This window comes from Caenorhabditis briggsae (assembly GCF_000004555.2).
Source record: "Caenorhabditis briggsae complete genome, chrX, whole genome shotgun sequence".
In the NCBI taxonomy this organism is placed as follows: Eukaryota; Metazoa; Nematoda; class Chromadorea; order Rhabditida; family Rhabditidae; genus Caenorhabditis; species Caenorhabditis briggsae.
Genome location: NC_013491.2, coordinates 1,215,168 through 1,241,155, shown reverse-complemented (window position 1 = coordinate 1,241,155; position 25,988 = coordinate 1,215,168). Strand labels below are relative to the sequence as shown.

The 25,988-nt window shown below is 37.7% G+C and overlaps 6 protein-coding genes across 6 annotated transcripts; 4 read left to right on the top strand and 2 right to left on the bottom strand.

The window, feature by feature from the left end:
- Window positions 1-3,016: 3,016 nt before the first annotated feature.
- CBG16322 lies at window positions 3,017-5,838 on the top strand (the record flags this gene model as incomplete). The annotated part of the gene is made up of 7 exons (XM_045238786.1): window positions 3,017-3,073; window positions 4,029-4,442; window positions 4,491-4,626; window positions 4,686-4,807; window positions 5,026-5,268; window positions 5,310-5,678; window positions 5,722-5,838. The coding sequence occupies 7 exons, from the start codon at window positions 3,017-3,019 to the stop codon at window positions 5,836-5,838; spliced, it is 1,458 nt and encodes a 485-aa protein (XP_045095874.1).
- Window positions 5,839-9,312: 3,474 nt separating this feature from the next.
- CBG16323 lies at window positions 9,313-11,091 on the top strand (the record flags this gene model as incomplete). Its single annotated transcript, XM_002643549.1, has 2 exons — window positions 9,313-9,894; window positions 9,979-11,091. The coding sequence occupies 2 exons, from the start codon at window positions 9,313-9,315 to the stop codon at window positions 11,089-11,091; spliced, it is 1,695 nt and encodes a 564-aa protein (XP_002643595.1).
- A 1,487-nt stretch (window positions 11,092-12,578) lies between these two features.
- Window positions 12,579-16,026, top strand: CBG16325 (the record flags this gene model as incomplete). The annotated part of the gene is made up of 7 exons (XM_045238784.1): window positions 12,579-12,682; window positions 12,734-12,886; window positions 12,948-13,013; window positions 13,847-13,941; window positions 14,489-14,888; window positions 14,921-15,752; window positions 15,832-16,026. 7 exons carry the CDS (start codon window positions 12,579-12,581, stop codon window positions 16,024-16,026), a joined length of 1,845 nt encoding a protein of 614 aa, XP_045095873.1.
- A 3,492-nt stretch (window positions 16,027-19,518) lies between these two features.
- Window positions 19,519-19,623, bottom strand: CBG27404 (the record flags this gene model as incomplete). Its single annotated transcript, XM_045238783.1, has 1 exon — window positions 19,519-19,623. The coding sequence occupies one exon, from the start codon at window positions 19,621-19,623 to the stop codon at window positions 19,519-19,521; it is 105 nt and encodes a 34-aa protein (XP_045099771.1).
- A 1,034-nt stretch (window positions 19,624-20,657) lies between these two features.
- CBG16326 lies at window positions 20,658-22,351 on the top strand (the record flags this gene model as incomplete). The annotated part of the gene is made up of 7 exons (XM_002643551.2): window positions 20,658-20,724; window positions 20,789-20,901; window positions 21,307-21,414; window positions 21,723-21,883; window positions 21,936-22,142; window positions 22,189-22,266; window positions 22,312-22,351. The coding sequence occupies 7 exons, from the start codon at window positions 20,658-20,660 to the stop codon at window positions 22,349-22,351; spliced, it is 774 nt and encodes a 257-aa protein (XP_002643597.2).
- A 1,040-nt stretch (window positions 22,352-23,391) lies between these two features.
- Window positions 23,392-25,326, bottom strand: CBG16327 (the record flags this gene model as incomplete). The annotated part of the gene is made up of 11 exons (XM_002643552.2): window positions 23,392-23,619; window positions 23,672-23,771; window positions 23,820-23,984; window positions 24,031-24,099; window positions 24,153-24,245; window positions 24,295-24,386; window positions 24,432-24,605; window positions 24,647-24,712; window positions 24,758-24,983; window positions 25,030-25,139; window positions 25,183-25,326. The coding sequence occupies 11 exons, from the start codon at window positions 25,324-25,326 to the stop codon at window positions 23,392-23,394; spliced, it is 1,467 nt and encodes a 488-aa protein (XP_002643598.2).
- Between the last annotated feature and the right edge of the window lie 662 nt (window positions 25,327-25,988).

Genomic DNA, 25,988 nt, shown 5'->3' with positions numbered 1-25,988 from the left:
AAGGCGAAGGTGATGCGCATGTGTTGGCAGACAATGATCGATATGGTGGACAATATTTCCTCATTTCGTTTTGGCGTTGTATGTAGTTAAATTCAAAAAGATTGTGGCTAGCACGTAGTCGTGTTGGTCTTCGCGCATTCAAACTTAAGACACAGTCATACAGCTGGAAGCGGGAAAATTGTCACGTGTTAGCTAACACAGCAGGAGACAAAATGAAGGACGTTCGTCGTGTCTTTCTCGGATGTTTCACTATTCAAGCAGTGAAACAAACTTTAGGATTCTACAGTAGTCTAGACAAGAGAATTTTCGGGTAAAGTTTTTTGTCTCTTAAATATTTCACTGATCAGGCTTGGATCAAAATGATTGGAGTCTTACGGTAGTCTAGACTAGAGAACTAGAAAGTAAAATTGTTCGTATAGTACACATTTTTCGTACAAATCGGAACAAGGAACACAATTGTTGGAGTCCTACGGTAGTCTAGATGTTCTTATTCAAAGTTGCTCTGTCTCTTGGATGTTTCACTCATAAAGCCGTCGGTCAAAATCGTCGAAATCCTACGGTATTCCAGACTTCTTTTTTTAATGATTGTTATTCGCCGGATTACAAAAGTGATTTTTTGGAAACAAGCTGAATGTGATAAAATAATAATGTTCGAAAATGGAGTCGAACGATAACACTGTATGTTAACAGAAAATGGTAATGAACCGAGTGTGGCTGGGAAAAAGTGATTACCATGTTCTTTAACTTTCGTCTTTTCCTGGGTGCACACTCACTCTCATCGGTCGAATATTAGCATACGACAAAACCCGTCAACACACAAAAAATGGTCACAAGGGAGAGAAAAAAGAAAGAGAGAAGAAGCTGACCGTGCCACCTTCTCTCAACGCAGAATAGAGAAGACATACTGACTGTCTTTACAGAGGGAAAGAACGGTGTGTGATAAGAAAACGGGATCTATAGAGAACATCTAGTGAAAGACAAAAGTGAGAGATGCTCAATCGAGGTAAGAGGCTATATTTCTTAAAGAGATCCCATTATCTGAAATCAAAATTGAGTTTAACTCTCGGAAATTGGAACGAAAAGATATCATAATGAAACTGGGGTATGAGGAACGGAATTTGAAATGTTCGGAGAGGAAGACATCAAGAAATTATGTGAGCAAAAGTTGATATATCTTCCAAAGCGATTGACAAGAAACGTGTTCCACGAGTTTCAATTTTTGATTCTGAAAAAATTTGAAACTCGGAATTTCAAAATTTCGAAATCGCCTTAAAGTTCATTCCGCGCACCACTGGTTTCGAAAAGAGCAGAGTGGAACGACATACCTGCATGTCCTCATTAAACGAATAAAAAGCAAATGGAGCATTGTCCGTATGACATTTTTTCGTAATAAAGGTTTGAATTTCGAAATGGCCGGAAAGTTCATTCCGCACAAAACTGGTTTTGAAATGAACAGATCGGAATGCAACACCTGTCCGTCCTAATTAAACTAATAAGCATTAATAATTAAACTAAGGAGCATTTCGAAACTGCCTTTTCTATGCGTTCCCCTTACTAGGCCTTTTTCATTGTCTCGCAGAAAATGATCCCAGAAAATGGCTTTAAAGGAGAGATAGAAAGAAAAAAAGTGAGAGGTGCACACAATGAGGCTAAAACGTGCCCTGCTGAACAAAATAAAGATTTGATTTTGTCGAGAAGTCAGTTTGAAAACGACAAATCTAATGTGAGTTTTTTTTTCGACGGGAGAGCGAAACAACAAAGGTCCTATTTTTTTTTGTTAGGTCAGATTTATTGCAAAAATCGATGTGGAAAATAACAAGACTACGGTCTTAGGCTGGACAAACGGAGATGAATGGTTTTTCACAGAGAGGGAGATCGGATAGAATTCTGCCAACAACACAAGGAAAAAAGGATGCGCAATCTTAATGACGATGGCCGGGTGGTCGGAAAAATATGGAAGATCTTAAAAGAGAGACAACAATAAATATGGGGTATGCCCGCGGAGAATGGATAAGCTGAGGAAAAGGAGGGACTGAGGATGATAGACAGACGAATAAAATAAAATTTTCTCGGGTAAAACCATAGTGGCAAAGGACCGAGCAGGGCCGGATGAAGAATTTTCTCGGCCCGAGCCGCCCCGAGATTTTGCAAATATGGATAAAACAAACTGGAAGGGAATGCGGATAGACAAATGCAGATTACCTTCGGTCAACTCAATTCAGAGTTATCAAGCATTAGTTTTTCAATACAGCAATTAACAGTAGTATATTCTGTATCATAAGATTTACACCTCTCAATACATTTCTTTCTATGTTTCTTCTTCTTATCTCCTGCTCTTTTTATTGTATTCCCCTCCAAAGGTCATTTGACACCCCCATAATATGTATGGCCCCAATGACGTAATATCATCATCAGCTACAAATCGGATAGTTGCGCAATACACCAGTTGTCGGGAGTGTATTGTTTAAGCGTTATTTTCCCAACTAGGTAAGGGATGGGGCTCAATTTTTCGAAGTGAACAGCAACATCCAAACAAAGGTATGAAATACAAATTGTACGCAAAGAAAGAATTTTTGTGACGACAGAGAGACGTTGACAATTAAAAAAATTTCTCAGGTAGTCGAATTAAGCTGAAAATGGATTCATGAGAAATTTAAAATTATTCAAGCCAACGAAAATATCGGGAAGTTAAACATGAAACCCTTTTTTGCATGTTTTCTTTGGACCATTCAAATCAAAATCTAAACTAAGAATTGTCACCGCGAGCTGAAAACAGACAAAAACGTTCAGCGATTTTCTATTCTGACTCTCGAAACCTCTAAATCTTAAGTATATCTTATTCAAGCCAAAAATTACCGCGATCTTAAAACCGCAAAAACTTCCAGATGCCAACAACCAAAAATTCAAGTAGCATCTTACTCCGTTGCATATATTTAGAACTATGTCTATGATTTCAATACAATAACTCTATCGATTGGAAAAACCTGCCCCGCCAGATCATCTGCTCATGTAAAACATGCCTGTATCTGCTCCCTCCTCACAACTCATGCTCTTTCTCCTTCTTAATCCGTTCGTAAGGTCATTTGTCCCCTTCATAATATGCATATTCTGTCATGACGTGATATAAACATCTGCTACAGTATGATTCGGACAGTTGTGCAACACGTCTGTTGTCGGGAGTGTATCGTTTGATCTTCCAATTGGGCGAGGGGTGTCAGATTGCTTGTAGGGAAGTGTGGTACGTCTTGACCAAGTGTGGTACGTCTTGACCAGGAGTGTGGTACGTCTTGACCAGGAGTGTGGTACGTCTTGATCAAAACAGGTTTTTCTTTTCCGTTTCTCTTTTCATTGTGAAAGAATTTGATCACTGTATATCAACAAAAAATGCATCTTGTTGCACAGAAGAACGTTTGTGTAGTCTCATCTGGCAGAAAACCAGCAAATTCTATATCTGAAAAACAAGAGTCGGGTCTCTGATTAGTGCACACCGCTGCTCATTCTGTTAAATCCTTTATTCAAGCTTCCTTCCGTCTCACTTCTTTTTCTCACCCTTTCATTTGCACACATCTGGAAGTTTCCGCCATCCGTGGCTGCCAAGACAACGCCTCAATCCATTCTACAAATGATAGGGTTCGTCGTATGTTGCCAGGGAGTTTTCGAAATATGTAGTTAGTTTTCGGCGATTGGTGAAAATCCGGCTCTCTAACTTGTTTACCATAGAGCTCCTAAATCTAGTTGAGCTCAGATTTTCTTCTTTTCCTTATGGTTCAAAACAAGGCCGCGTTCTGGGCCGTGGGTAGGTTGCGTGGACGAAACCGTTTGTTCTAATCACAGAAACTTCGGTCGGAGTCATGTAGGGCGCGGCAATTTAGTGGCTCTAGATGCTTCTGGGTACAATACTCAATAACTGAACTGATTTTCGATTGCGACCTACCTACGAAAATATGTCGCGCCCCGGTTATCGACAGCATTGATTGTATCAATCTATGTGTGATTTGCCATTTCATTTTTTCCCTTTTTGATTTCAGAATTTCTGTGTTTCTGTACTGGAAATGCAGACTCCAACAGGCAAGATTTGCCTTTTGCGAGCGCCAGTTCCAATGGAAGGTTCTCTTGGTAACACTCAGTTAAAAGTTTATTCCGGAGATAACTCAAAAATTTCGTTTGATGGATGTAATCCTTTGGTAACCAATTATCAGGGGTCTTCATCCCAGTTCCTCTGGTTTCAGGCCACGTTCCGAGTGCGTACGTCCGACGGAAAAGTTCTTCAGTCAAATTTTGGAAATTACTGGGGCTCATTCATGGCTATGTCCAATAAGAAATATTTCTTAATTAACCATGAGGATGTTCAAAAAATCACCAGAGCTACCAGAAATTCAGTACGCCCGGATGAAGTTCAGGCGGCTTGGACCGAGAATTTGTCATCAATGACTAAGTTTACCGTGAGTTATAGCCTCAAACCCATTTGATAAATCTTTTACTCATTCCAGGAGAAATTCTCAAAACAATTGTATGTCAGAGTACTCCCGCCTCTGACTGAAAAAAGCGATCAAATGTGTCGTGTGTTCGCTGAAGAAGTTCTCGAGGTCCTATGCATCCTACTACGTCAAGAAACTCCGATTCTCAGTGAGAACATAAAGGGTCAGCTGAACTCTCCAATCATCCATGAAAGTAAAGAGTTCCAGGCCGTCTTCATGCATTGAATGATGCGTGGAGTAGCAAGACAGCCGAGTGCCACACAACTATCGACATGGAGCAGTTAGAGCAAGTTCTTGACGAATTTGGGATCAACAGAAGTTTTCTAGTTGTAAGTGTAACTTAATGAGGACTTCGTGTTTCAATTCATAAAACTTTTGGGTTATAATTTGATAACTGAGTCACAAAGACCTTGAAAAGTAATCAACTGACAAAATTATCATAATATCCGAAACATTTTGTCAGTTGAGTGTTTTTCAAAATCTGTTACAGCAATTGAGATGTATGGGCTCAAACCACCGTGTTACTTTATATGGATTTCTATTTCAGCTTATCCAAGACCCTGTACTCGTGATTACTGAATACATATACTTTCAAAATGGTGGTCACATTGTAACCTACTCACCAAACATGGAAGTTGTAGCAGATCCATTCAAATCGCTGAACTACGTGTTCATGAAGTTGGTGCTTGGGATCAACTGGAGAATGACAGCGTGCTCAAACGAAGAGTATGCTCTCAACATGAAGAACAACATCCTTGAGCTAATGAAAAGTGTTGAAAACATAGATGAGGTATATGAGAAATTAGGATTCATTTGGATTTTTTATTTCAGCACTGCTACTTGAGTTCTGATGCTTTAATGGTGAATGTAACCAAAGTCCGGACGATGCGCCCTGCAACTTATCCAAACCCAGGGAATCCTCATTGTTATCTTTTCAAACAATTTCCACCACATCTACAGTTCAAAACATGGAACTATGAACAAATCGTTAAACTTTACGATCTACAAAAGTATCAAAACTTCATTTCTACCTCTATAGACAAGTTCATACCTGTCTGGATGGCTCGCTTTTTTGTTACAGTTGGTTGGTTGGAGCAGTTTTTTTGCAAACCAAGTGACAAGGTGCATCAGATTAAAATGATCGAGAATCTTTTTCTTTTTGTGCCTAAATCGGAGCACGTAGCCGCTAGAACCTTCCTGGTGAGATAGGGAAATGAGATAAGTGAAAAATATTGAATTTCAGGAAATTGTTATCAGCAAAAGTGATGTGTTCTCTAAACCCGACAGCAGTAGTGAATTCAAAAGCGAGTCAAGAAAAGAACAAAATGATGAGAAACAATATGAACAAATGGAAACGTGAAGGCACTTGGTGAAAATTGTAAAAAATAAGCACTAATATGATCTATTTGTGTTTTTCAATCATTCAATTTCAAGTAATATATAACAACTTTAAAAAAAAATCAAAGTTTGATAATCATAAAACTTATTCAATAGTTCGAAACATATCAGCTCAACAAGTGCCAAATGGTTTTCGGTTTTCTGCAATTTGAAACTTTTGGAACGTTTTAAACAAACTGAGGTCGTATTCAAAACGTTTTCTTTGAAAAATTGTGTCTTCTATCTTGGAAATATTCAACTGAAAAACGCGGATTGGAGGAAATTTTTATTTGTTTTTAAAATGTGTTTCTCTTCAGGACACTACCAAAAAATTATCAGATTTCAAATTCGAATTCAGTAGCGATTCAACTTAAAAACTATGTGTTCCGATGCTTGTATGGATAGAACAGCAAGTTTGAATTAATGTGTCTCAAAATGAGCTTTTTCAATTTTCTAGTGCTTACGGAAGTTTTGTTCAAAATTCGTGTTCTGACTCCTCAAATCGGCTTGTCGATTTGCAAAAATGAAACCAGAAATAGAGGTTACAAAAAAGTACAACTTTACGCTCTCTTTCCAATTTCTCGAAATTTTCTTCAATGTTTTCAGACCTCTAATAGTCTCGAACTTAGGAAAATAGAATTTCGGAAAGTGCAAAGTCAAAAAAGATCATAAATACAACAAGTAGATGAGCTTTTTTCCCATTCAAAATTTATACTCATTTCTCGACAAAACTACTCTTTTTTTTGGCTGCACTGCCATTATTCATCTTCCCAATTTTTTATGGCTATCTTGAGGAAAATCTTATTTCACATTTTCAATTTTCGCTTTTTTTATGTTCGTTTTTCACACCAAAAATGAGGAAAACGAAATTTCCTATGTATTTTACTTCACAATGCTTTAAGTTTATTATGAATTGCATTCCAAGTTTGTGATTTCCAATTTGTTCAATGTTCTGTTAAAATTTTAAACTTCTTTCTTCTTTCTTGCTCAATTTCTCTCTATCAGTCGTAATTCTAATCAGAAAGTTATATGCAATGCTATAGATTTTTTTCTGAAACACTTTCCAGAAAAAGCCTACTTTCTGAAAAAAAGTAATCGGAAAATTGGCGAGTTCAAGAACGCGTTAAAAACGCAAAAGTATATGATATACTCTCTTACAATTTGTCTGCTTTCAAAATTTGCCAAGATACATATAAAACAAATCCCTTCTTTCTTATGTCCAAATGTACAACCTTTTTCATTTTCCTTCGGTACTCGGTCGCTCTCATAACTCCTTTTTTTCTCGTTCATCAATGTCTCGTCTACATGACACCCATCTTTCTTGTTTTCTTCTGATAGAGTAATAAGGAAAACGTGTACTGTCAAAAGAAAGCTGTTCAAAGAATCAGCAAGTACCAATAAAAACGAGGACAAAAACGAAAAGAGGATATAATTTTTGTAGTGATTAGAAACTGTTTCGAACAAAATTAGCGGAAAAAGTTGCCGACAAAGTGGGTTTCTTGAAATCGAATCATGGCCTGAAACTGCACAAGCATTAGTAGGACTGGTTGGTTTTAGAAATCCAGAATACTACGCGATTGATTAGCTCCCACATTTAGTTATACATATTCAAAGCAGGGAATTTTCCGTGACGGTGTACAGTGATTGGTATTCATAGCCAGCATGGCTATTGTGCCGCTGTAAAAATATTATTGTTCGGCAGCCACTTTAGCTCAGCTAGTAGCAACACGACACCTCCAACCATGGGCCCACCAGTTGAACTCCTCGAGAGGGTTTATATAAACGAAATTTCGAGAAAAAATTTGTTTTGTGTTCCCGTTCTCTGATGAATCACCATTATCCAGTTTCCTCATTATTCTGTTTCTCTTTTCAATATCGTTTACGTTTCTGATTTCATTGACATTATGATCAAACTATTTATAACTTCATTCATCTATTCTTACTGTCTACCATTCTCTGATTCATTGCACACATGAAAGCCTCTGGTATCACCAATGCTGTCCAGCATCCAATAAGAACAGAGAAAAAGAAGGAGCGCAAAAAAAAGATAAAACACAAACGATTGGGAGGGTGCTAGCAATGTGTGCATATGCTAAAACGTGCGAAATTTTTTATGAACGGTCTGCTACATTGCCGTGTTCTGTCTCGAGTGAACCAGAAGTGTATGAGTAGCGAAGAAAAAGAGGGAAACTGTTGTTCTTTTTCCCTCTTCTCTCTGATTTTCTGATTTCTGGATGGAAAGAATTTTGTAGCAACTTTCTAGTTCTACTTCTGGCTCATTTTTCGTTTTTTCCTCAATCTCTTTTTTGCTAATCGCAGCTGTAATCTGATATTGTATTGAAGGAATATACACTGCCCATAAGCTTCTGTAAGCGATCAAACGGAGATAATCAGATATTATAAACTTTTTGAGCTGTCTGATGACCCGTTCTCCTTCACACAGTACTCCATACACTTTCAACACCGCTTGACACCTAGCCCCGAAGCTCGCTAAAATATTAGAAGATGGATAACAAACTGAATTCAAATTTCAAACGGAAGAATGGTCAGTTTTTTATTTTGCATTTTCTCTGTCTGACGTTTTTACCATCTTCTTTGTGAGATTACCAAGAAGCGGATAGATTGTTAGTGATGAAGGGGGAGCCCACACACAAACCTCTATAGTTCGTGCGAACAGGGACATGCAAACTAGTTGTAGGAGAGGGAAAAGGCGACAGTTTAGCTAGTTGCTTCCACCATATTTTATTCTCTAGTTTGGGATATTCAGAACGGCCCCCCTTAAAAGAAGGGCCCTCTTTGGATGTGTACTTTACTTTAGTACTTTTCTTCGCTACTCATACACTTCTGGTTCACTCGAGACAGAACACGGCAATGTAGCAGACCGTTCATAAAAAATTTCGCACGTTTTAGCATATGCACACATTGCTAGCACCCTCCCAATCGTTTGTGTTTTATCTTTTTTTTGCGCTCCTTCTTTTTCTCTGTTCTTATTGGATGCTGGACAGCATTGGTGATACCAGAGGCTTTCATGTGTGCAATGAATCAAAGAATGGTAGACAGTAAGAATAGATGAATGAAGTTATAAATAGTTTGATCATAATGTCAATGAAATCAGAAACGTAAACGATATTGAAAAGAGAAACAGAATAATGAGGAAACTGGATAATGGTGATTCATCAGAGAACGGGAACACAAAACAAATTTTTTCTCGAAATTTCGTTTATATAAACCCTCTCGAGGAGTTCAACTGGTGGGCCCATGGTTGGAGGTGTCGTGTTGCTACTAGCTGAGCTAAAGTGGCTGCCGAACAATAATATTTTTACAGCGGCACAATAGCCATGCTGGCTATGAATACCAATCACTGTACACCGTCACGGAAAATTCCCTGCTTTGAATATACGCGTAGTATTCTGGATTTCTAAAACCAACCAGTCCTACTGCAAACGAGGATGTGGTCATGATTCCGGTCATCATCGATGAAGATGAGATCAACAAGGACGGCGAAGTTATCGACGAAGAAAACCAAGAAAATGACCAAACAAGAAACATTGGTTTAGATGACACCAAACAGAACAATCTTGCGGAAATTAATGGTGAATTCATAGAAGCAGTGGAAGAAATCGACTTAAAGTTTGACGAGATGGAAGCTTCAGAAGGTCATTATCATATCGATAAAGAAATGGAAGAAGTCGAGATGGAAAAGGAAGCAAAACGTGGCACTGAAGAAGAAGCGATTGAAGAACTGCGAGATGAAAGAGAAAAAGTTGTCAGTCATGTTGAAACAGAGGAAATAGAGCGGGTTGGAGAGCTAGTTAAAGACAAAGAAGACCATACTGGCTCAACATTGAAAGAAGAGCTGACAGTTGCTGTGAACACTGTGATGGGCGCTAAGGAGTGGAAAGTAGCAACAAAAGCTCACTTCAAAAAGTATCTGGAAACTATTTCCAAGCCCATCGACACAATGCAAATTTTCAATGCTACAGGACAAATGCTTAGAAAGGCGGAGAATAACAAAAACATGCGCGAATTCCGATCGGAGGTGAGTTTCTACTTTCATGTTCAAAAATATAATAGTTCGAGCTTGTTATAAATGCATCGCTTCTAAAAATGATTCACTTTTCAGGTTCGTTTCGTCGAAATTTTCCAGAAGAGAAATCTTTGTTGTGGACATTTTGTTGAGAAAGAGGAACTTGTCAAGTGCGATCAATGTGAACATTTTTACCACGAGACATGCCGAGAAATGGGCTGGGGACCAACTGGCGAATGCAAATGCAGAAGGCCAGAGTTTTTGGGAACGAAGTACACGTCCAGTTTACTTCCGACCAACAGAATGTCGGAAAAGTTGACAAATGCGATGCCCGAGGCGTACAAAAACCAAGTGGAAATACGTGTTGTGGCAAATGAAATGAGAAATGGGACCATTGGCGAGAGATTGACCGATTTCTGCAAAAAATACAACATCGCTGTACCACAACACAAGTTTCGTTATAAGATGATTCTTGTGTTTCTGAAGCCTGATGAAGCAGAAGAAGATCAAGACAAGACAAATGATGAAGCATTGATTTTCATATACACCGTCCACGAGTTTGTAGCAGGCGAGGAAACAACACCGAAGTCAAAATGGACCGTTCTTGGATATTTGGACTCCAACCGTTATATCACGGACGGTATCAAGAGACAACTCATATTTCAAGGAATTGTCTTATCGTACTTTTTGTATGCAGCATCCGCTGGCTACGAAATGTGCCATTTCAGGTGTGCCGCTCCCGGTAACGACAACTATTTGTTCAACGATCCTATGCTGAACAAAAAACTCCGACCGGATCAAATCCGTCTTCTGAAGTGGTACAGTAACATCTTGAACAGTGGAAAGACACGCGGGATCATCAAAAAATGGGAACGCAAAAGTGTGGATTCGAAGGGCATGTCACTACAAGATCTTCTTGAAAAATTCTACTTGGATGGCGGATATTGGCCGAAACGAATAGAGAAAATTTTGGAGAAAGAAATGAAGCCAGAAAAACTTCGCGAGGAACTGGTGAAAGAGATCAGCAATGACAGCGATGCTTTTTTCGTCGACTTGTCAAAACAAGATCTCATCAAAGACTCAACTCCCGTCATACCCACAATGGATATGACACGCTCGAAAGAGGACTTTCTGGCGGTTCAGGTCCAAAGCGGACTGCGGTACTCAACAAATCGTCTTCTCTGGTATTCAACAGCAAGGACCATCTAGCTTTTGATGAAAGGATTTGAACAAAAGGAGAAGAAAGAAGCGATCCCATCTTCATCATAATCATCTTCGTCTTTTTCATCGTCTCACTTCTGATTCTGATCATCACCGTCTACCGAACGTCAACTATTTCCACTAAGGTAATTCTGAAAATAGTATAAATAGTTCAAAAACTAAATATCACAGATCTTCTTCTTCTTCAATTTCTGCTTCTCATTGATTTCACGCCAAATACACTATGTGCCCAGTTGTATTCTCTCATATTTCTTCAATCACAGCTCAATAACTCTATGTACAGGTAAAAAGTTTTTTTGTAATTTTGAAAATGAATGAAAAATAGCCGTTAGTTTACAGGCCAACCTTCCAAATTACTCTTCCGAATCATCCCAATCTCGCTCGCTCATCACCATGATAGTCTTCTTCCAGGTCTTCGTATAATTCAGTTCAACCTCTCGATTTTCACTTATAAAATTACTTCCATCTTCAAGCAGCTCTTTTTTGCTCACTACTTCACGTCACCAAATCATCCAAATCACGCTCATGTATTATCATGATTGTCTTCTTCTTGGTTTTTGTGTAATCTAGCTCGATCTATAGATCTTCATTTGGAACACTACTTTTACCTTCAAGCTACTCTTTTTGTTCATTTCTTGTTTTCAAACCTAGTCTCTAATACTTTCCAGCTTCCAATCACTTTTTGAACCAACTGACACTTTCTCACCGACTGTGTGAAGTAAAATGTAGAGAAAAGAAACATTTTTTCTAAAGTTGCATAGCTCCAGTTATTATCTTGTTGATTATGTTTTTGTCATTCCTTCAATTCTGAACGCATCTTTGTTCAAGCAAAATTTCTGTGATCTCCTTGAAAACCACGTTGTTTTCATGGAAAAATTGTACTTAAATTCTCAATATCAGATTTCCTTCCAACATATTACTTTGTCATTTGCCCATGTTATCTCGTTGTCCCACTGCCACAATATATCTGAATGGGCCTGGTTTTTTTTTCAAACTTTGCTGTCAAAATCATCGCTTCTTCATTTTTCCAATAAAGATACTGTAAATTGTTCTACTAATACTTATCGCTTATACCAATCCAGCAAAGCATCGTCTCTGCCATTTGTTCGAGGAGAGAAAAGAGACGTAGAGGCGATCTGAGTTCATAAGAGAGGTGTTGCGCATCTATCCATGTGTCGAATAGGAGAGGGATGGGCGGAGAACATCTGACTAAAGAGCAGAACGGACACCATCCGATCGAGAAAGAACAGAGGTCACCATAATATATCACCATAATATACACACTCGTTTGTCAAGAGTACCACTTGTTACTTTCGATTGTTTTATAATTATATATATGCAATGACAAAAAATCCTTTTTGTAACTTAGGACCCATGAAAATAAGTTTTGGAACGTCCTGTAATATAACTTTGTCTGTTTCCATTTTACTAATTTACTTTAAACTTTTTTTGGAGTTCAGATTTTCTTTTCAGCGATGCTTCATCGTGAACCACGACTCCAACCAGACAAGAAAAGAAGAGATGATACGAAAGAAATTTTCGACGAACTGAAAGAATTGCTAAGAATCCCTCGTCCGACGTAAGAATATACAGTATTCATCGCTTCTATGTGATCATATACTCGTTATAGAAAGATTCGTCTACTCGAGGAAATTGCAAGAAGATGGGAAATCATAGATGAAATCAAAATTGATTCAAAATTCTGCGCTGACAAACAAATCACGGTTGCTTTAGAACCGTTGGCAGAACATATTCGTCGCCAGGTTGAATATGAGTTCGATCTGTAAGTTATTTTTGATAAACCTGTTTATGGAAAAATTGGACCGTAAACTAATTTTTTACAGAAGCACAAAACTAAAAAAGCTGGAGGCTATTCTGATCGTCCTGAAATCCGAACTCAATGGAGAAGTGTAGGTTTTTATTCTTATCTTAAAATAGTTCAGAAAGATGTTACTGTAGACATTCTGATAACACAACTAACTTTGAGGCTTAGTATTTAATTTCCCGTTGAAGATATCGAAGAGTAGTTAACCGACAAAATCTTGCTGACATTACGATACAATTTTTTTGTGATATCAAAACTCTATCAACAGTTAAAATATTTCTGATATAATGATAAACAATTTGTCAGTAGGAAATGTTTTTAAATCTTCTTAATTAACCGAATTTAGTGAGCCACATTCTGACCCATTTTCTCAGAACATGACCTCACAACTCAGACAGTGACGAAATCTGAAATACTGTCTCTGAGAATAGGCATTTTTTGATTTTCAATTTTCTAAGTGAACTAGTTGAAACGTTGTTTTATGAATTCGAAAATCGAAAAAAAAGCATTTACAAAAAAAAAGAAAACGATGTTCAATAATTTTTCCAGTTCTCAATATCCTTTCGAATAACAATTAAAAAATCTAGCTGTGTTTTTTGAGGCCTCAGATGTCATTAATTGACTAGTAACTGCAGTTACTGTTACATATATACATATACTTTGTAGAATAAGAAGGCCTGCAATGGTCCAAAAGTTGCAAATCGGGGAACGTCATCTTTGCCCTCCCTCCACAAGCCTTCCAGAAGAGAACAGAGAAGCACAGTAAGTTTTTTTTATCCTATGAAAAATGCACCTTTTTCCTAAAAATGTTTATTTATTTTTTCTCTTCAGTTTTTCGTTATATATAAAACAAAAACTACTCCAAAGTTGAATCGGCAGCTGAAACAACACCTACATATTTCGATTCATTTCTTGCAGAGTAACCACTAATGCCAGTAACATCTCGTCCAGCAACCAAAGCATCACACCAAACAGCCATAGTTTAGCAGAAAATCAACCACCACCCAGCATTGGTAAGTTTAAAATTTCAATCAAACTTAGTATAAAGTTGTTCATAACTTAATGCAGCAGGTTTCCAGTAGGCCACAGAATCGAAATTCTAGTCAGAGACAACAAAATTTTTTGAAACTAAAGTTTTTTTGAATTTTCTACTATTTGTTTTGTATACATCGAATTAATTGGCCCACAAGACTTTTTACAGTCTTCCGTCAAGTTTTACCAAGTTTTTTGTTGTTGGAAAATGTGGTTCTTAACTATATAGGTCATGTCCCTTTGATTGATCAAATAGCTCACGACAAAATTATCATATTGAAAGATAGTTTATTTTGAAAGGTAGAATGTTAATTTTCATTATTAGTTTTTTTTTTGAAAAGGGTAAAGAAGTTCAGCCATCATAGGGCCACCAATAAATAAAGAAAGACATAACAATTCTGATCGTTACATCAGAACATTTTGATGGTTTTTAAAATTTTAGTTGAGCGTGAAATGACAACTATTACGTTGAAATTAAAAATTTAAATTCTCAGAAATAGTAAGAAAACTCACCGAAAAAATTTACAGATGTATCAGGAGACCACATTTCGGATGATCGTCGCTTGGAGAACTCTAAAACTTTTGTGAATACAACATCAAAAGGGAAGATTAGACGAGTTCATCAAAAAAGGAATGTACATCCAAGCGGAGAATCAAGAATCGAAACCAAAGATGGAGCACCACCAATTTCAAAAAGGGCAGCAGAAGCCCCCGGACCGTCGGCAATTTCTCTCCAACCGCTCGATTTCTTCACAAACTCCTCACATGCAAGCTCATTGTATTCCATTCCAATACTGCATTTCGTGTTCCCGGAGCATCGGCCTTTGATTACTCGTCTCCAAATCAATGGCAAACATCTTCATATATCCCCTCCTCATCCACCCATACTCCAGAATACTCTGATTGGAACTTACCAACAAATTCGGAAGTTAGAAGAAACAAACCGAATCCATCATTCAGTTGGAACTCCACTCCGCAGAATACACAAATGACAACGGATCTGATATCAACTTCACAGTTCCAAGTACAACAAAAATTGATCAAGCAACCAGGTTTCCTTGACGCCAAACGGAGTCAAAGAAAAGAACTCAACAATCAAAATTTGAGTTCTTTATCGATTTGTCTTTCAAATCTTCCCGTGAACAATCCATTCAATCAAGAAATTCGTTTTTGCGATTTGATTCATCTACAGCCAGAACGTTGGTTGAACGAATATTTGATAGAATTTTCGATTGATAGGCTGGCTTCTGAATATTTGAATCCAGATCAACAGAAAACGGTTCATTTATTCGATACCACCTTCTTCCGGCGCCGAGCTGAAGAAATAGTTACTGCCGTACCACGGAAAAGCAGAGAGGAGATGGCGGAGTCAATGAAGAAAATGTGTATTGAGAAGCAGGAGAGGAAAAGGAAGATCCCAATATTCGAAAGGGATTTGCTCGTCTTCCCGATCAACCACTCACATCATTGGATTCTCTGCGTTGTAATCAATCCAAAAGGAGCAATTGTGGAGGAAGGGAAAGATAAGAATAATAATAAGTGTCGAATTATTGTGTTTGATTCGATCGATTGCACTGTTCGGAAAAAGGATGTCGTCATGTTCATGACCATCTACATGCGACAACAATTCGAAAGAGTTTGGAAGCTGAACGGAGTGTTGCAGGAGGACAGAATCGAAATTCCTGAAGTTAAACACCCATACAAACAACTCAACGAATACGATTGCGGTGTTTACACGATATTGTTCGCCCGTTCCATCATCTGCAATTACATCCAATTCCAAAAAGCGCAGGTAATTTTTCTAGAAGTATATAGATTTTTTGCTTTTTTGAACAGTTCTAAAACTAACCAATATTTCGTTTTTTTTTCAGAATGAGCACCAATTTGATCTTTGCAAGTTCGATCGAAATGCCCGTAATGCCGATTCGATAAATTTGCGGACTGCAATGCTTAATTGGTTTTTGGAGTTGGTAGACGAGGAGTTTTGTCCCGAACTGAACATGGATACATTGATAAAGATAGCTCCTGGTTATAGAGATATTATTAAAACAAAACCGATGTATTAACCCCCTAACCCCATTTCTTCTTCCACTTTCCTGTATTCCATCTGCCACATGATATCATCTAAAAAAGAAACATGGTTTTAATTCGAATAAATTTTTTTCCGCTTTTTAAAACTTGAGTGAGCTCAAAATTTGAAAAATCAACAAATTTCAAAAAGGTTTTCACACATTTGGAATATCAAAAAAACCGTGAACACTCTAACAGAACGCCACAATATCTTTGCCGTTTGAGCTCAATTATCTCAACTTCTATGACAGATAACGGAAACCTGTCAACTAGTTAAATGTTCGTCATTATATCACAAACTTTTCATCAGTGGACACATTTTTGATATTCCTTCATGCAATGAAGAGATATGAGCTTAAAGACGTGATTCGCGGGCGCATGGTGCAACACCGTTAATTTTTTCGTGCAACACCGTTAATTTTCAACTGAAACACCATTTATCTTCGTCTGAAAAGTTTTCTACCCTATTTTTCCAACTTTTGTCTCCTAGTTTTTGTAGACAAGGACCTTGGCTTCCAGAAAAATGCAAAATCATATAATTTCATAGAATATGTGCTGTGTTATTAGCTCTCAAACGTTTAGTTCCTTGCTTTCATGACTTTCTCGATGTTTTCAGTCGTGATTCAAGTAGTTCTCCTAAAATTAAACGTATTACATCAGTACGATACATTTTTCATAAGTGGAAATCATCCCATGGCCATTAAATTCTAAATAAACCGTTAAAAGCAACTGAAATGCTTTGAGAGCTAATAACACAGCCCATATTCTATGAAATTGTATAGTTTTGCATTTTTCTGAAAGCCAGAAACTTGTCTACAAAAAAACTAAAAGACAAAAGTTGGAAAAATGGGGTAGGAAACTTTTCAGGCGAAGATAAAGGATGTTTCAGTTGAAAATTTACGGTGTTGCACGAAAGGCGCCATGCGCCCGCGAATCGCGCCAAGTGGTAATTGGCACCGCCGCCGACGCTTTTTTTTCCTCTCAACTTGTCACCGCGGGGTGCCGTGGTATATAAGAAAAAACTATCGAACTGCAACGAAAGCTACCATAATGCCTGAACCCTTGGCATGAAATTCAAAAAGTAGAACAAAATCCAATCAATTCATAAACTTCATAATTTATTGATTTTTCTGAATTTTATATCATTTTTAGGGGTTTGATAACTAAACTACTAACACATTTTCGAAATATCAAATTTCGAAAGACATTCTACATTTGTTTCCTGCTCAACAAACTTAAGTACCGAGCGCAAAATCTCAAATTTCGTCGCCATCAGATGTCGTTTTTTTTGTCTATATGAGCTAAAAAAGGCGTTGTCACATGTTCTTAGCTATCTTCTCATTTTACACCAGAAATATTTTTTTTTGCAAGTTTCTTTCCTTTTTTATTCCTATGTACTGTGCAAATGTCGGAAACATTCCATGTCGTTGCCATTCATTTTTCATTGAGATGATATTCCCAGATTCTTTTTTAAAATGGAATTTTTATAACTGTTTCTGAAGCGCGGAGAACATTAGTTCTGCAGAATTCCCTACTTCCATAGAATTCATTTTTGTGAGAATCGGCGAAATGAGACAAAACCAGCTATTGAGATATCATGCACTCTGAAAAATTCTCAAGATGATGATGTATAATAACGTCACCGTGTTGGAGCACAGCGCAAACATATCGCAAAGTATGCAATTACACTTCTTCACTTCACACCAACTCTCTTCTGTTTCCAACTTGCTCACATCTTCCCCCAACTTTTCGGTTGTTGTCAATTCTTATTTCCAGCCATTCCAGTTGACCGAAAGCAGAATTTATTTGATTTTTCTGGTGAGCGCTTGTGTGTTTATTCTTTTTAAGAATGTGAGGAAGCAGTCAAGACCAAATTGGCTTTCTGATGATGGTGTAGTTATCCAAAAAAATAAATAGGAGAAGTATGGGGAAATGGCTATACTTGAATTGGTAGTCAGTTGGAGCCCAATCACAGCAATGTTCGGTACTTTAAGGGTTTTGTAAAACTCGTATTATAATCAAAACTGCCATGCGGGCAACATCCGCAGCACACGTACAGAACCACGCCTGAAAGAACGAGCGGTCAGCACTGATTATCGTGATTGTCATGGAGACTTCTCATAAGTCTGTTCGTAGTTCAAAAAATTTACATCGGGCCACGACGGCCAGTAAGAACGTGCAGAAAAAAAAATGAACATTGACTTGCTATCAATTGTATTTCTTATTGACTTCAAACACGTTTTCTTTCCTCGTTCATCCTTTTTCAATGACTCAGAAAAAAAAACTCACATTAAGAAAACAAGTTTGAAAAAAAGCATCAAGTCAAATCATTGTCATTCAGTGTCTAGCTCTTGTTTTGTGTTCCAACTCAGATAATGTTATTTTCACAAATCCATCTTTTAAAAGAAATACATTATTTCACCCGTCCTCCACTACACGTCGACCTAACTCATCATGACAAAATTTGGGAATATCTTTCATTTGAAACCTTCTATCCTTTTTGACAATTTTCCTGAATTAGGGAGAAACCAGTGTCGCGTCTGACTGAAATTGTCCACTCAAGTCGATTTCTTCTTTTTTTTCTCATTTGAGTTCATCAGAAAAACGAGTGTGTAGCTATCGCTTTTTGAAAATTGAACTAGAGCTGCCAAAGGGAAAAATTGTGTTCTGACATAAAGATTTCTAAAACAGACATGTAGTAGCAATACCACCACAAGCAATTATTTTAATTGGAATATATCAAGATGAAATAAATGTAGAAAAATATTCATAAGAATTATTGATTCTGTACGGAAAAGCGAACAAAAAGCTCTCCGAATTGCAAAACATCCGGTGTGTGGTCCTAATGAATGAATCTTTGATTTGTCATTGTCACAAGGACGTGTGGGCTAAAAATATAAGAAAAGCAACTACATATACGTCACGAGACATCGCCTTGAGCATCTTATCGAACAGATGACCGTAATTTGATTTCCTCGTTCACAGAGTGTATTTCTCTTCTTATTTCCTATGATAATTCATAGAACCACTGAGTTTGATTTTTGTTTTTTTTTATATATGATCAAACGGCGATAATGAGGAAGTCATAACACGGGAGTAGCTTCATTTTGAATTCATCAACCGGACAGAGGTAGTCTAGGGATCTTTAAACAATATAGGTTTTTGCACTTGTTTCAGGCAATGGTGTGCAAATTTATATGGAGGTGCACAGTGATCACACAGCATATGCCGATTTTATATGTGACATCAGTCATTGAAGCAGCGTAGCTCAGCTGGTAATGAAGCGCCAGCTCCAACGGTGGACCCATAAGTTCAAATCCTTGAGGGGCTTATATGAATAGGAAACTATTTTCTAAACTTTCGTTCATTCAATAAAACTTAAACTCCACGAAACCCAGAAATTTTTTTTGTTTAACAACCGTTTTCATTGTACTTCATGAAACACTATACTGTGGCGTCAATCTTGAATTCCAGTTTCGCTGGTAAAATTAAATAAATATCATAATCAGAAACAAAACTATCGTAACTTCTTTTTCACTTATACTTCCGTCCCGTTCTCTCATTGATTTTGGAACAAAAACTAAATGATACATCCAAAATTTCCTCTGTTTTATCATCGTCATTGAATGGAATTGAGAACTCATGTGTGCTGACAGATTTCAGAAGTTCTTTCAGCCACCATCACCATCAGAGTCACCTTCAATTGGGACTTCCCCTCTTTTCCTCTCACTCTTCTGACACCGCACTTCCGCTATTTCATGCCAAATCTAAGGTTGTACTTGCTTTGTCTTCTCTCCAGATATTTTTTCGCCTCCTTCATATATTCTACTCCTCCCCCCCCCCCCCTTTCCCCCTCTGCTCACAACGTCTAATGAGCATTCTTTAGCAATTCAAAGCTGGCGGGACCCGCCGGCGCAAAAAAGGCTCACACATGCTTGCTGCCGCAGAGGCACTAGATCAAATTTTAGGTTTCAATGCGTTTGCGTCGTTTCCCGTACCCGTTGACATCCCGAAAATAAAACCAGCGTGTCTATGCGGGTGGTCATTAGCCAAAACCTTTCTCTTGAAATTCTGCAACGAAGACAGACTCATTTTCTCTCTTTCGACACTTTCTCCTATCTGCATTATCCAGTTTCAAGTTCTTCTTGCCTCATTTTCACGTTTTTTTCCTCATCGTCCCTTTCAAACTCAGCCATCCAGTGCGAAGCTATATTTCTCTTGCTACTCTTGTTATAAGCCCCGCCTTGTTTATATAGTTGAGACTCCGCCCCTGTTAGACCCGAGTACGCACCCAAGAGCTAGGGACAGAGAATAAGCGAGCTCATTGCTTATTATCTTCTGATATTTGAACAATTCCTTCGTTATTCTTTTCTTATTATAAATTTAATGATCTATTCGTGTTTAACATAGTCCCCCTCATTTTTTTGTTGTCCAACTAGCCATCCAAACAATCTAGAAATAAGGGAAAATAAGCGAAAGCTTCTTTCTCACATTTCTAATTTCCCTCTGTGTATTGATTCGCCCCTTCTCTCTGGAAAACCTTTTATTTTTTTTTACGCCTGCCTTACGAACGCATTGTATCTATTTTCAATTCTTCCAGAGTTTTAATCATTCTTGGCTGAAAGAAATGCGGCGTCTATTGCGTGTTTTCTTCATTTTCATCGCTGTTGTGAATCTTGGAATTTTCCTAGTTGGTGAGTTGTCGTTTGGGAGATGCCAAAAATCAAATTCACACAAAATCTTCCCAAATTGTTTCAGGTCTCGGTGTCGGTATCATGCAAAGTGATCTACTCATGATTTCTGGAATACTAACAGTTCTCGGATTTGTTGGAATGGTTTTGTCAGCCATCGCATGGTTTATTCAGTCTTCAGTGAGTCAAAAACTGGGATTTGTGGGTAACCCGATATTCCTTTAGGTCATGATTAATTGATGACCGATCATGAAGAGAATGTCGTTATTGTTTTTTTATTTTTGAATCTACGAACCTTTTGAAGTCTTGTGATCCATAGAACTTAGTTGGCGCTTCTAGAATAGAGACAAACTCAAAAAAGTTTGTTTGTCTCGCACGCTTTTAAACTATTAATGCAAAAGGACGGACTCTCTCATTCTTGATCGGAAAAATATAATTACATTTACTTCGCACTCATTACAGCTTTTTCTTTTTTTTTTAATATTGAGTTATAAGTTCAAAAAAAATTGTGTCGAATTGTAGCTTAGTTGTAGGAGGTGCCAATGACGCATGAAAATTGTACTATCCAGCAATTGTGTTTTGTAGAAGGCAAAGAAATACATGAAACAACGGGAGCAGATACCGGAGGAGATAACTCGGGATACAACGGAGGCCGTGATGAAGAATATCCGTGGGATTCCGTTTTTGATTCAGGTAAAAGAAAAAAAAATTATATCGTAGCTGGTTACTGTAATGAGATTGTTCACCACTTTCGTCAGTTCTTGAAAACAGGAGAAGGCACTTCAAGAACATAATATCATCATTTTGCTCATTGCTCATCAATAGAAACGTCATTTATAGTTTCTCTGAGATTTACGTAATTCGCTAGATGTACAGTAACCCCCGCCAGACAGTTTCGTCATTGGCATATATGTTTTGAATAACACTCCCTTATCCCAGAAGACTGGAATTCTTAGCATATCAGCGTTCTGCAAGACTACTACTTCCTTGTTTTGTTCCAGGCTATCCAATACTCAATGGAAACTTCTTATTATCGAAATATCATGAACGACCTAGGGGATGGAATTGTTCGAACATCAGTTATCCACACCGCACCGGCATGTCAATCAATTCTGGATTCGGAATCTAATCCAGAGACTTCAATGCACACTCCAACACCAAGGTATAACCAAACTAGAAAAGAGAGGGTTATAAGTCCACTTCCAATTTTTTAGACCTTCACGAAACTCTGCTGAAGAGCAATGGCTAGCTCACGGTGAGAAATGGAGAAACGAGCAGCTCCGGTTATCAATGGAGCGCGAAAATCCACACTTCTTGGTTTTCCCGTACAGCGAGGCGTCCCCCCACCGAGAGTCAATGAACAATATGGATGCATTAGTTCACGAATTCTCCCGACTTGACAGTATCAAACGGCCACACTGGTATTAAGAAAAAAACTTGTTTCTTGGTTAATTTCAAAAATTTCAGCTTCACCAAACAACAAAAAATCGCACATAATCACTTCCAAGTGCGCTGCATTGGCATGTCCGCAGAATTTATTGAGAGGTAAACTTCTAATGAAAATGAATTTGAAAAAAAAGTCAGTTCTAGATTCAACAACTCGTTTGGTGCAAACACAAACTACAGCTAAGCAGAAAATGAATCTAATCTAATTATGTCATGCGTATGTTTCCAGTGTATTTTGGAGCATTTTTCTATTTTTTTTTCTCATCTTACTTCCTTCTCTACATATTTGTCTTCTCAACCGCTTCCTTCTTCTTCAGAATCGACCAAAATATCATGTACTACACCACTAACAACTAGTGCTTGTAGGTGCTGATGAAACTAATTTGCTTTGTATATAACTTGAAAATGGCTCGAAAAAAGTCCTTCCAATTATCTATATCCTTCGGCAATAAATTATTTTTAGTTGGAGATTCGCACTCTTACACACACATATTTCCTAATTGTCTTAAACACACAAAGTGCACCACCAAAACAATTTCTATACGCATACTAGGAGCATCATCATTATTTTCAGAAGAATTCTCAAATTACAGAACTTTTTTTCGTGTCAAATAGCGGGGAGAAATTGGAAAATCCTGAAGACACATGCACTCAGAAACGGAGTGTTTTGTGTACTTTTTCTAGATTCTGGACAGAAAGCTGAAAATGTTTTCGAAAGGGATTATGCATACATTTCCTTCTGATTTCAAATTTTCTAAATTTTTCATGTGATGTTGATGGGAATTTCCAGAAACTTCTTGAAAAAACTAAATTAAACTCATGATTCACCACTGTGCGTTCATCGGCAATGAAGTTCTGTTGACACGTACTCACGCAGAAAAAAAATGGACAGCTCTTCAATTTGGGAAAGAGGCTCATAAAAAAAGGCTTGGAGAGGAATAAACTTTTTGTGGGAATAGATACCACATGAAGATAGACTGGACAGCATAGAAATAAAGAAAATACCAATTTGGAATATGCGGTAATTAAATTTGGAATATCTTTGCTCAAATTTTGTTCAAATTTCGAAAACTGACATTTGTAAGCATGAAAGTTTGAGGAAGTGGGCGTAAAGCTGTTGATGCTTATAAATATTTGACAGCTTGCACAATACTTGAAAACCGCTTCATTTCGAAAAAATTACCATCTTTCTCCAACACAAAAAAATCTGATACTAAACACAAATCAATCTGCTACCATCGCTGCTAATTCGGCTCGAACCACTCGTTCAGAAAGTTTGTCGGCGAATTCATTCCAAATCGCACTTTCCAGACTGTTTGGGAAGACTGGAACTGCTGGTTTCTCGTAAGTCACTGGATCAAAAAATGGGCAGTTTGAGATATGCATGGATAGCTCGAAAGGAACTCTCCATTCCAACAATGGTGGTTGTTCGGTGGAGCTTATTTTCCAGATCTGAAATAAAAGTACAAGATGAGATTTTTCACGTAATCACAAATATACTCACAAAACCTTTTTGAATCCATGATCCCGGTTTCTCAGATTTCCAAACCGGTTCAACATAACAACTGGATCTACAACCAATGAAGACCATATCTCTGAGTATCCTGTGAATCAAAGTAAAATTGGGATGAGACATCATTCTAATTTAGTACCTGCTGGTCAGCGATAAGTTGTAGAGCGAAGAGCTTGGAAGATATGAAGATAGAGTCTCGTAAACCCAGAGTGGAAGATTTTCAAAAGTTATTTTGTCTGGTAGGATTTCCACTTGACTTTCAACTCCCGGTAAATGACTAAAGGTAGAACTTGACATTTGATATCTAAATGAAAGAAATTAAGAGGGAACTTTTTATTTTTTCAGATTACCTCAGTTTTCCAGTTTTTGGTTGAACACGTGATGAGTTGAACTCACAGCCATTTGTCCAATTTGGACATCTGAAAAAATTTTTAAAGGTAATTTTCCATTCAACTTTATGATTTTCGCTTACCGTAAGACGATTTCATTCATTTGATCAATGGTTTGTGTGTGCTGCGACAAGCAATGCGCTCCATATTCGGACCTCTTCACAGTTTTGAGACATCTGGAAAATCACAAACAAATGATAAATTCTGTTCTCTAACCGAGCTCACTTCAATGTGTATAGCGTTCCGCCTTTTTTGATTTCTCGAATATTCTCACTTTTGAGAGTAGATTCCGGCGCGTTCTCAACTGCGATACTCACCTAAAACAAATAGTCATTGAAGAATGAATTTCGAAAAGCACAAACCTTGAGATTCATCTTCTCATGGAACTTATCTAAAACTTGTGGAGTTATTCTTCTCTTCTTCAGCTTTTCAATATCTGCACCATTTCCCAGAGTGTGAAGATGTTGAACGGATGGGTCGATTTGACACATGTAACAATTTGCAAAAACCATTCGAGACTTTTTCAGCTTTTCTCGCTAAAAAATGAACTGAATCCTTTCAAAGTTTCACAAATTACCTTTTCTCTCATCTCGTCTTCACTACTATCATCAGAATTCAATAATGTGGTTGTAGCGTCAAAGGGCTGAAACTCGTCAAATTAAACCTCCTTAGTTTGTGCAACACTCACCATGAATCTCAATGGGATCAAAGGATGTGCCGGATGAACTGGGTCCCGTTGTTTGACTCTCTTTGTCCGAGACGAGTTGTAACTATCTGTTATCAAATTCTGATCAAATGCAGCTAATTGGATATCCAAATCGTCTGCCTCATCGATTTTCAAGAATTCTTTTTTCCGTCCCATGTGCTTCAGCTGAAGTTTGGATTCTTTGGTGTTCAGTTTCCGACATCTGTCTCTAAAAAATCGAGATGCATTTCAATTATAATCTGCAAGGGACGTACCTTGAGCATACGACAGTATTTGCCGGACAATTGCGAAGATGAAGTGCAACTTTCTCGCGGCTCAAAACAGATGGACATCCATAAACGGCATTTGGGCATTTAAACGGAGCCTGAATTATCAATTCTCAAACAGAAAACACAAAAACAACTCACTCTTCGACATACTTCTGCAATGTGCTCCTCAAGTTTACACAAATGTGTGGCAATATGGCAGTGGTTACATTTGCGAATAACACATTCTGCGAATTTACAGTTACTTGTGATGCAATTCACACAGTGTTGATCATGAGGCGACATTTGACTGCTTGGAAAATGAACAAGCCGCTCAATTCTTCCCCGAAAAATCGATATTTGGAGGATGAGCTCTATAGATCTCAAGTGTACTTTGCTTGCTGCTCTGCGTCTCTTTGATTATCGTGTGTTTCAAGAAACACACTGAGAAAAGAAGATACCTCCGGCTGGCCATCTGAGAAATTTGTTGAGCAGTTGCGTCCGAAAAAAAATTTGGAATAAAAAAAACTAAAAACTTTCCAAACGATAAAGATTTGTTGTTTGATAGTTTGAGCTGTGAAAAATTATCCTTTTATGTTTTTTGTATATTTATATTTTCCTTGTTTCCGACAAATATTAATTTTTAAAGTTTTATTTAAATTGACTACATTGAACTATATATCATTAAGAAGTTCTCCAGAAATGTACAGAAAATTGGGCGTGGATGAGGGGAGCGTGGGAGAAGAATGGAGTGATTCAAAAGACAGGTAAAAGTTCAAGGAGTTTTCTGTTTTGATTGATACGGAAAATGAAAGTCACAAAACCATTTGAGACAGGAAGTTAGGCTTGCAATGTTTGGGGCATGCCAAAGGGACAGGTACAAAATGAAGACAGGGTTACAAATACGATATCACTGGGGTGTGCGAAGAATGAATGGGCGTGTGGGAGGGAGAGTATAAAATGCAGAG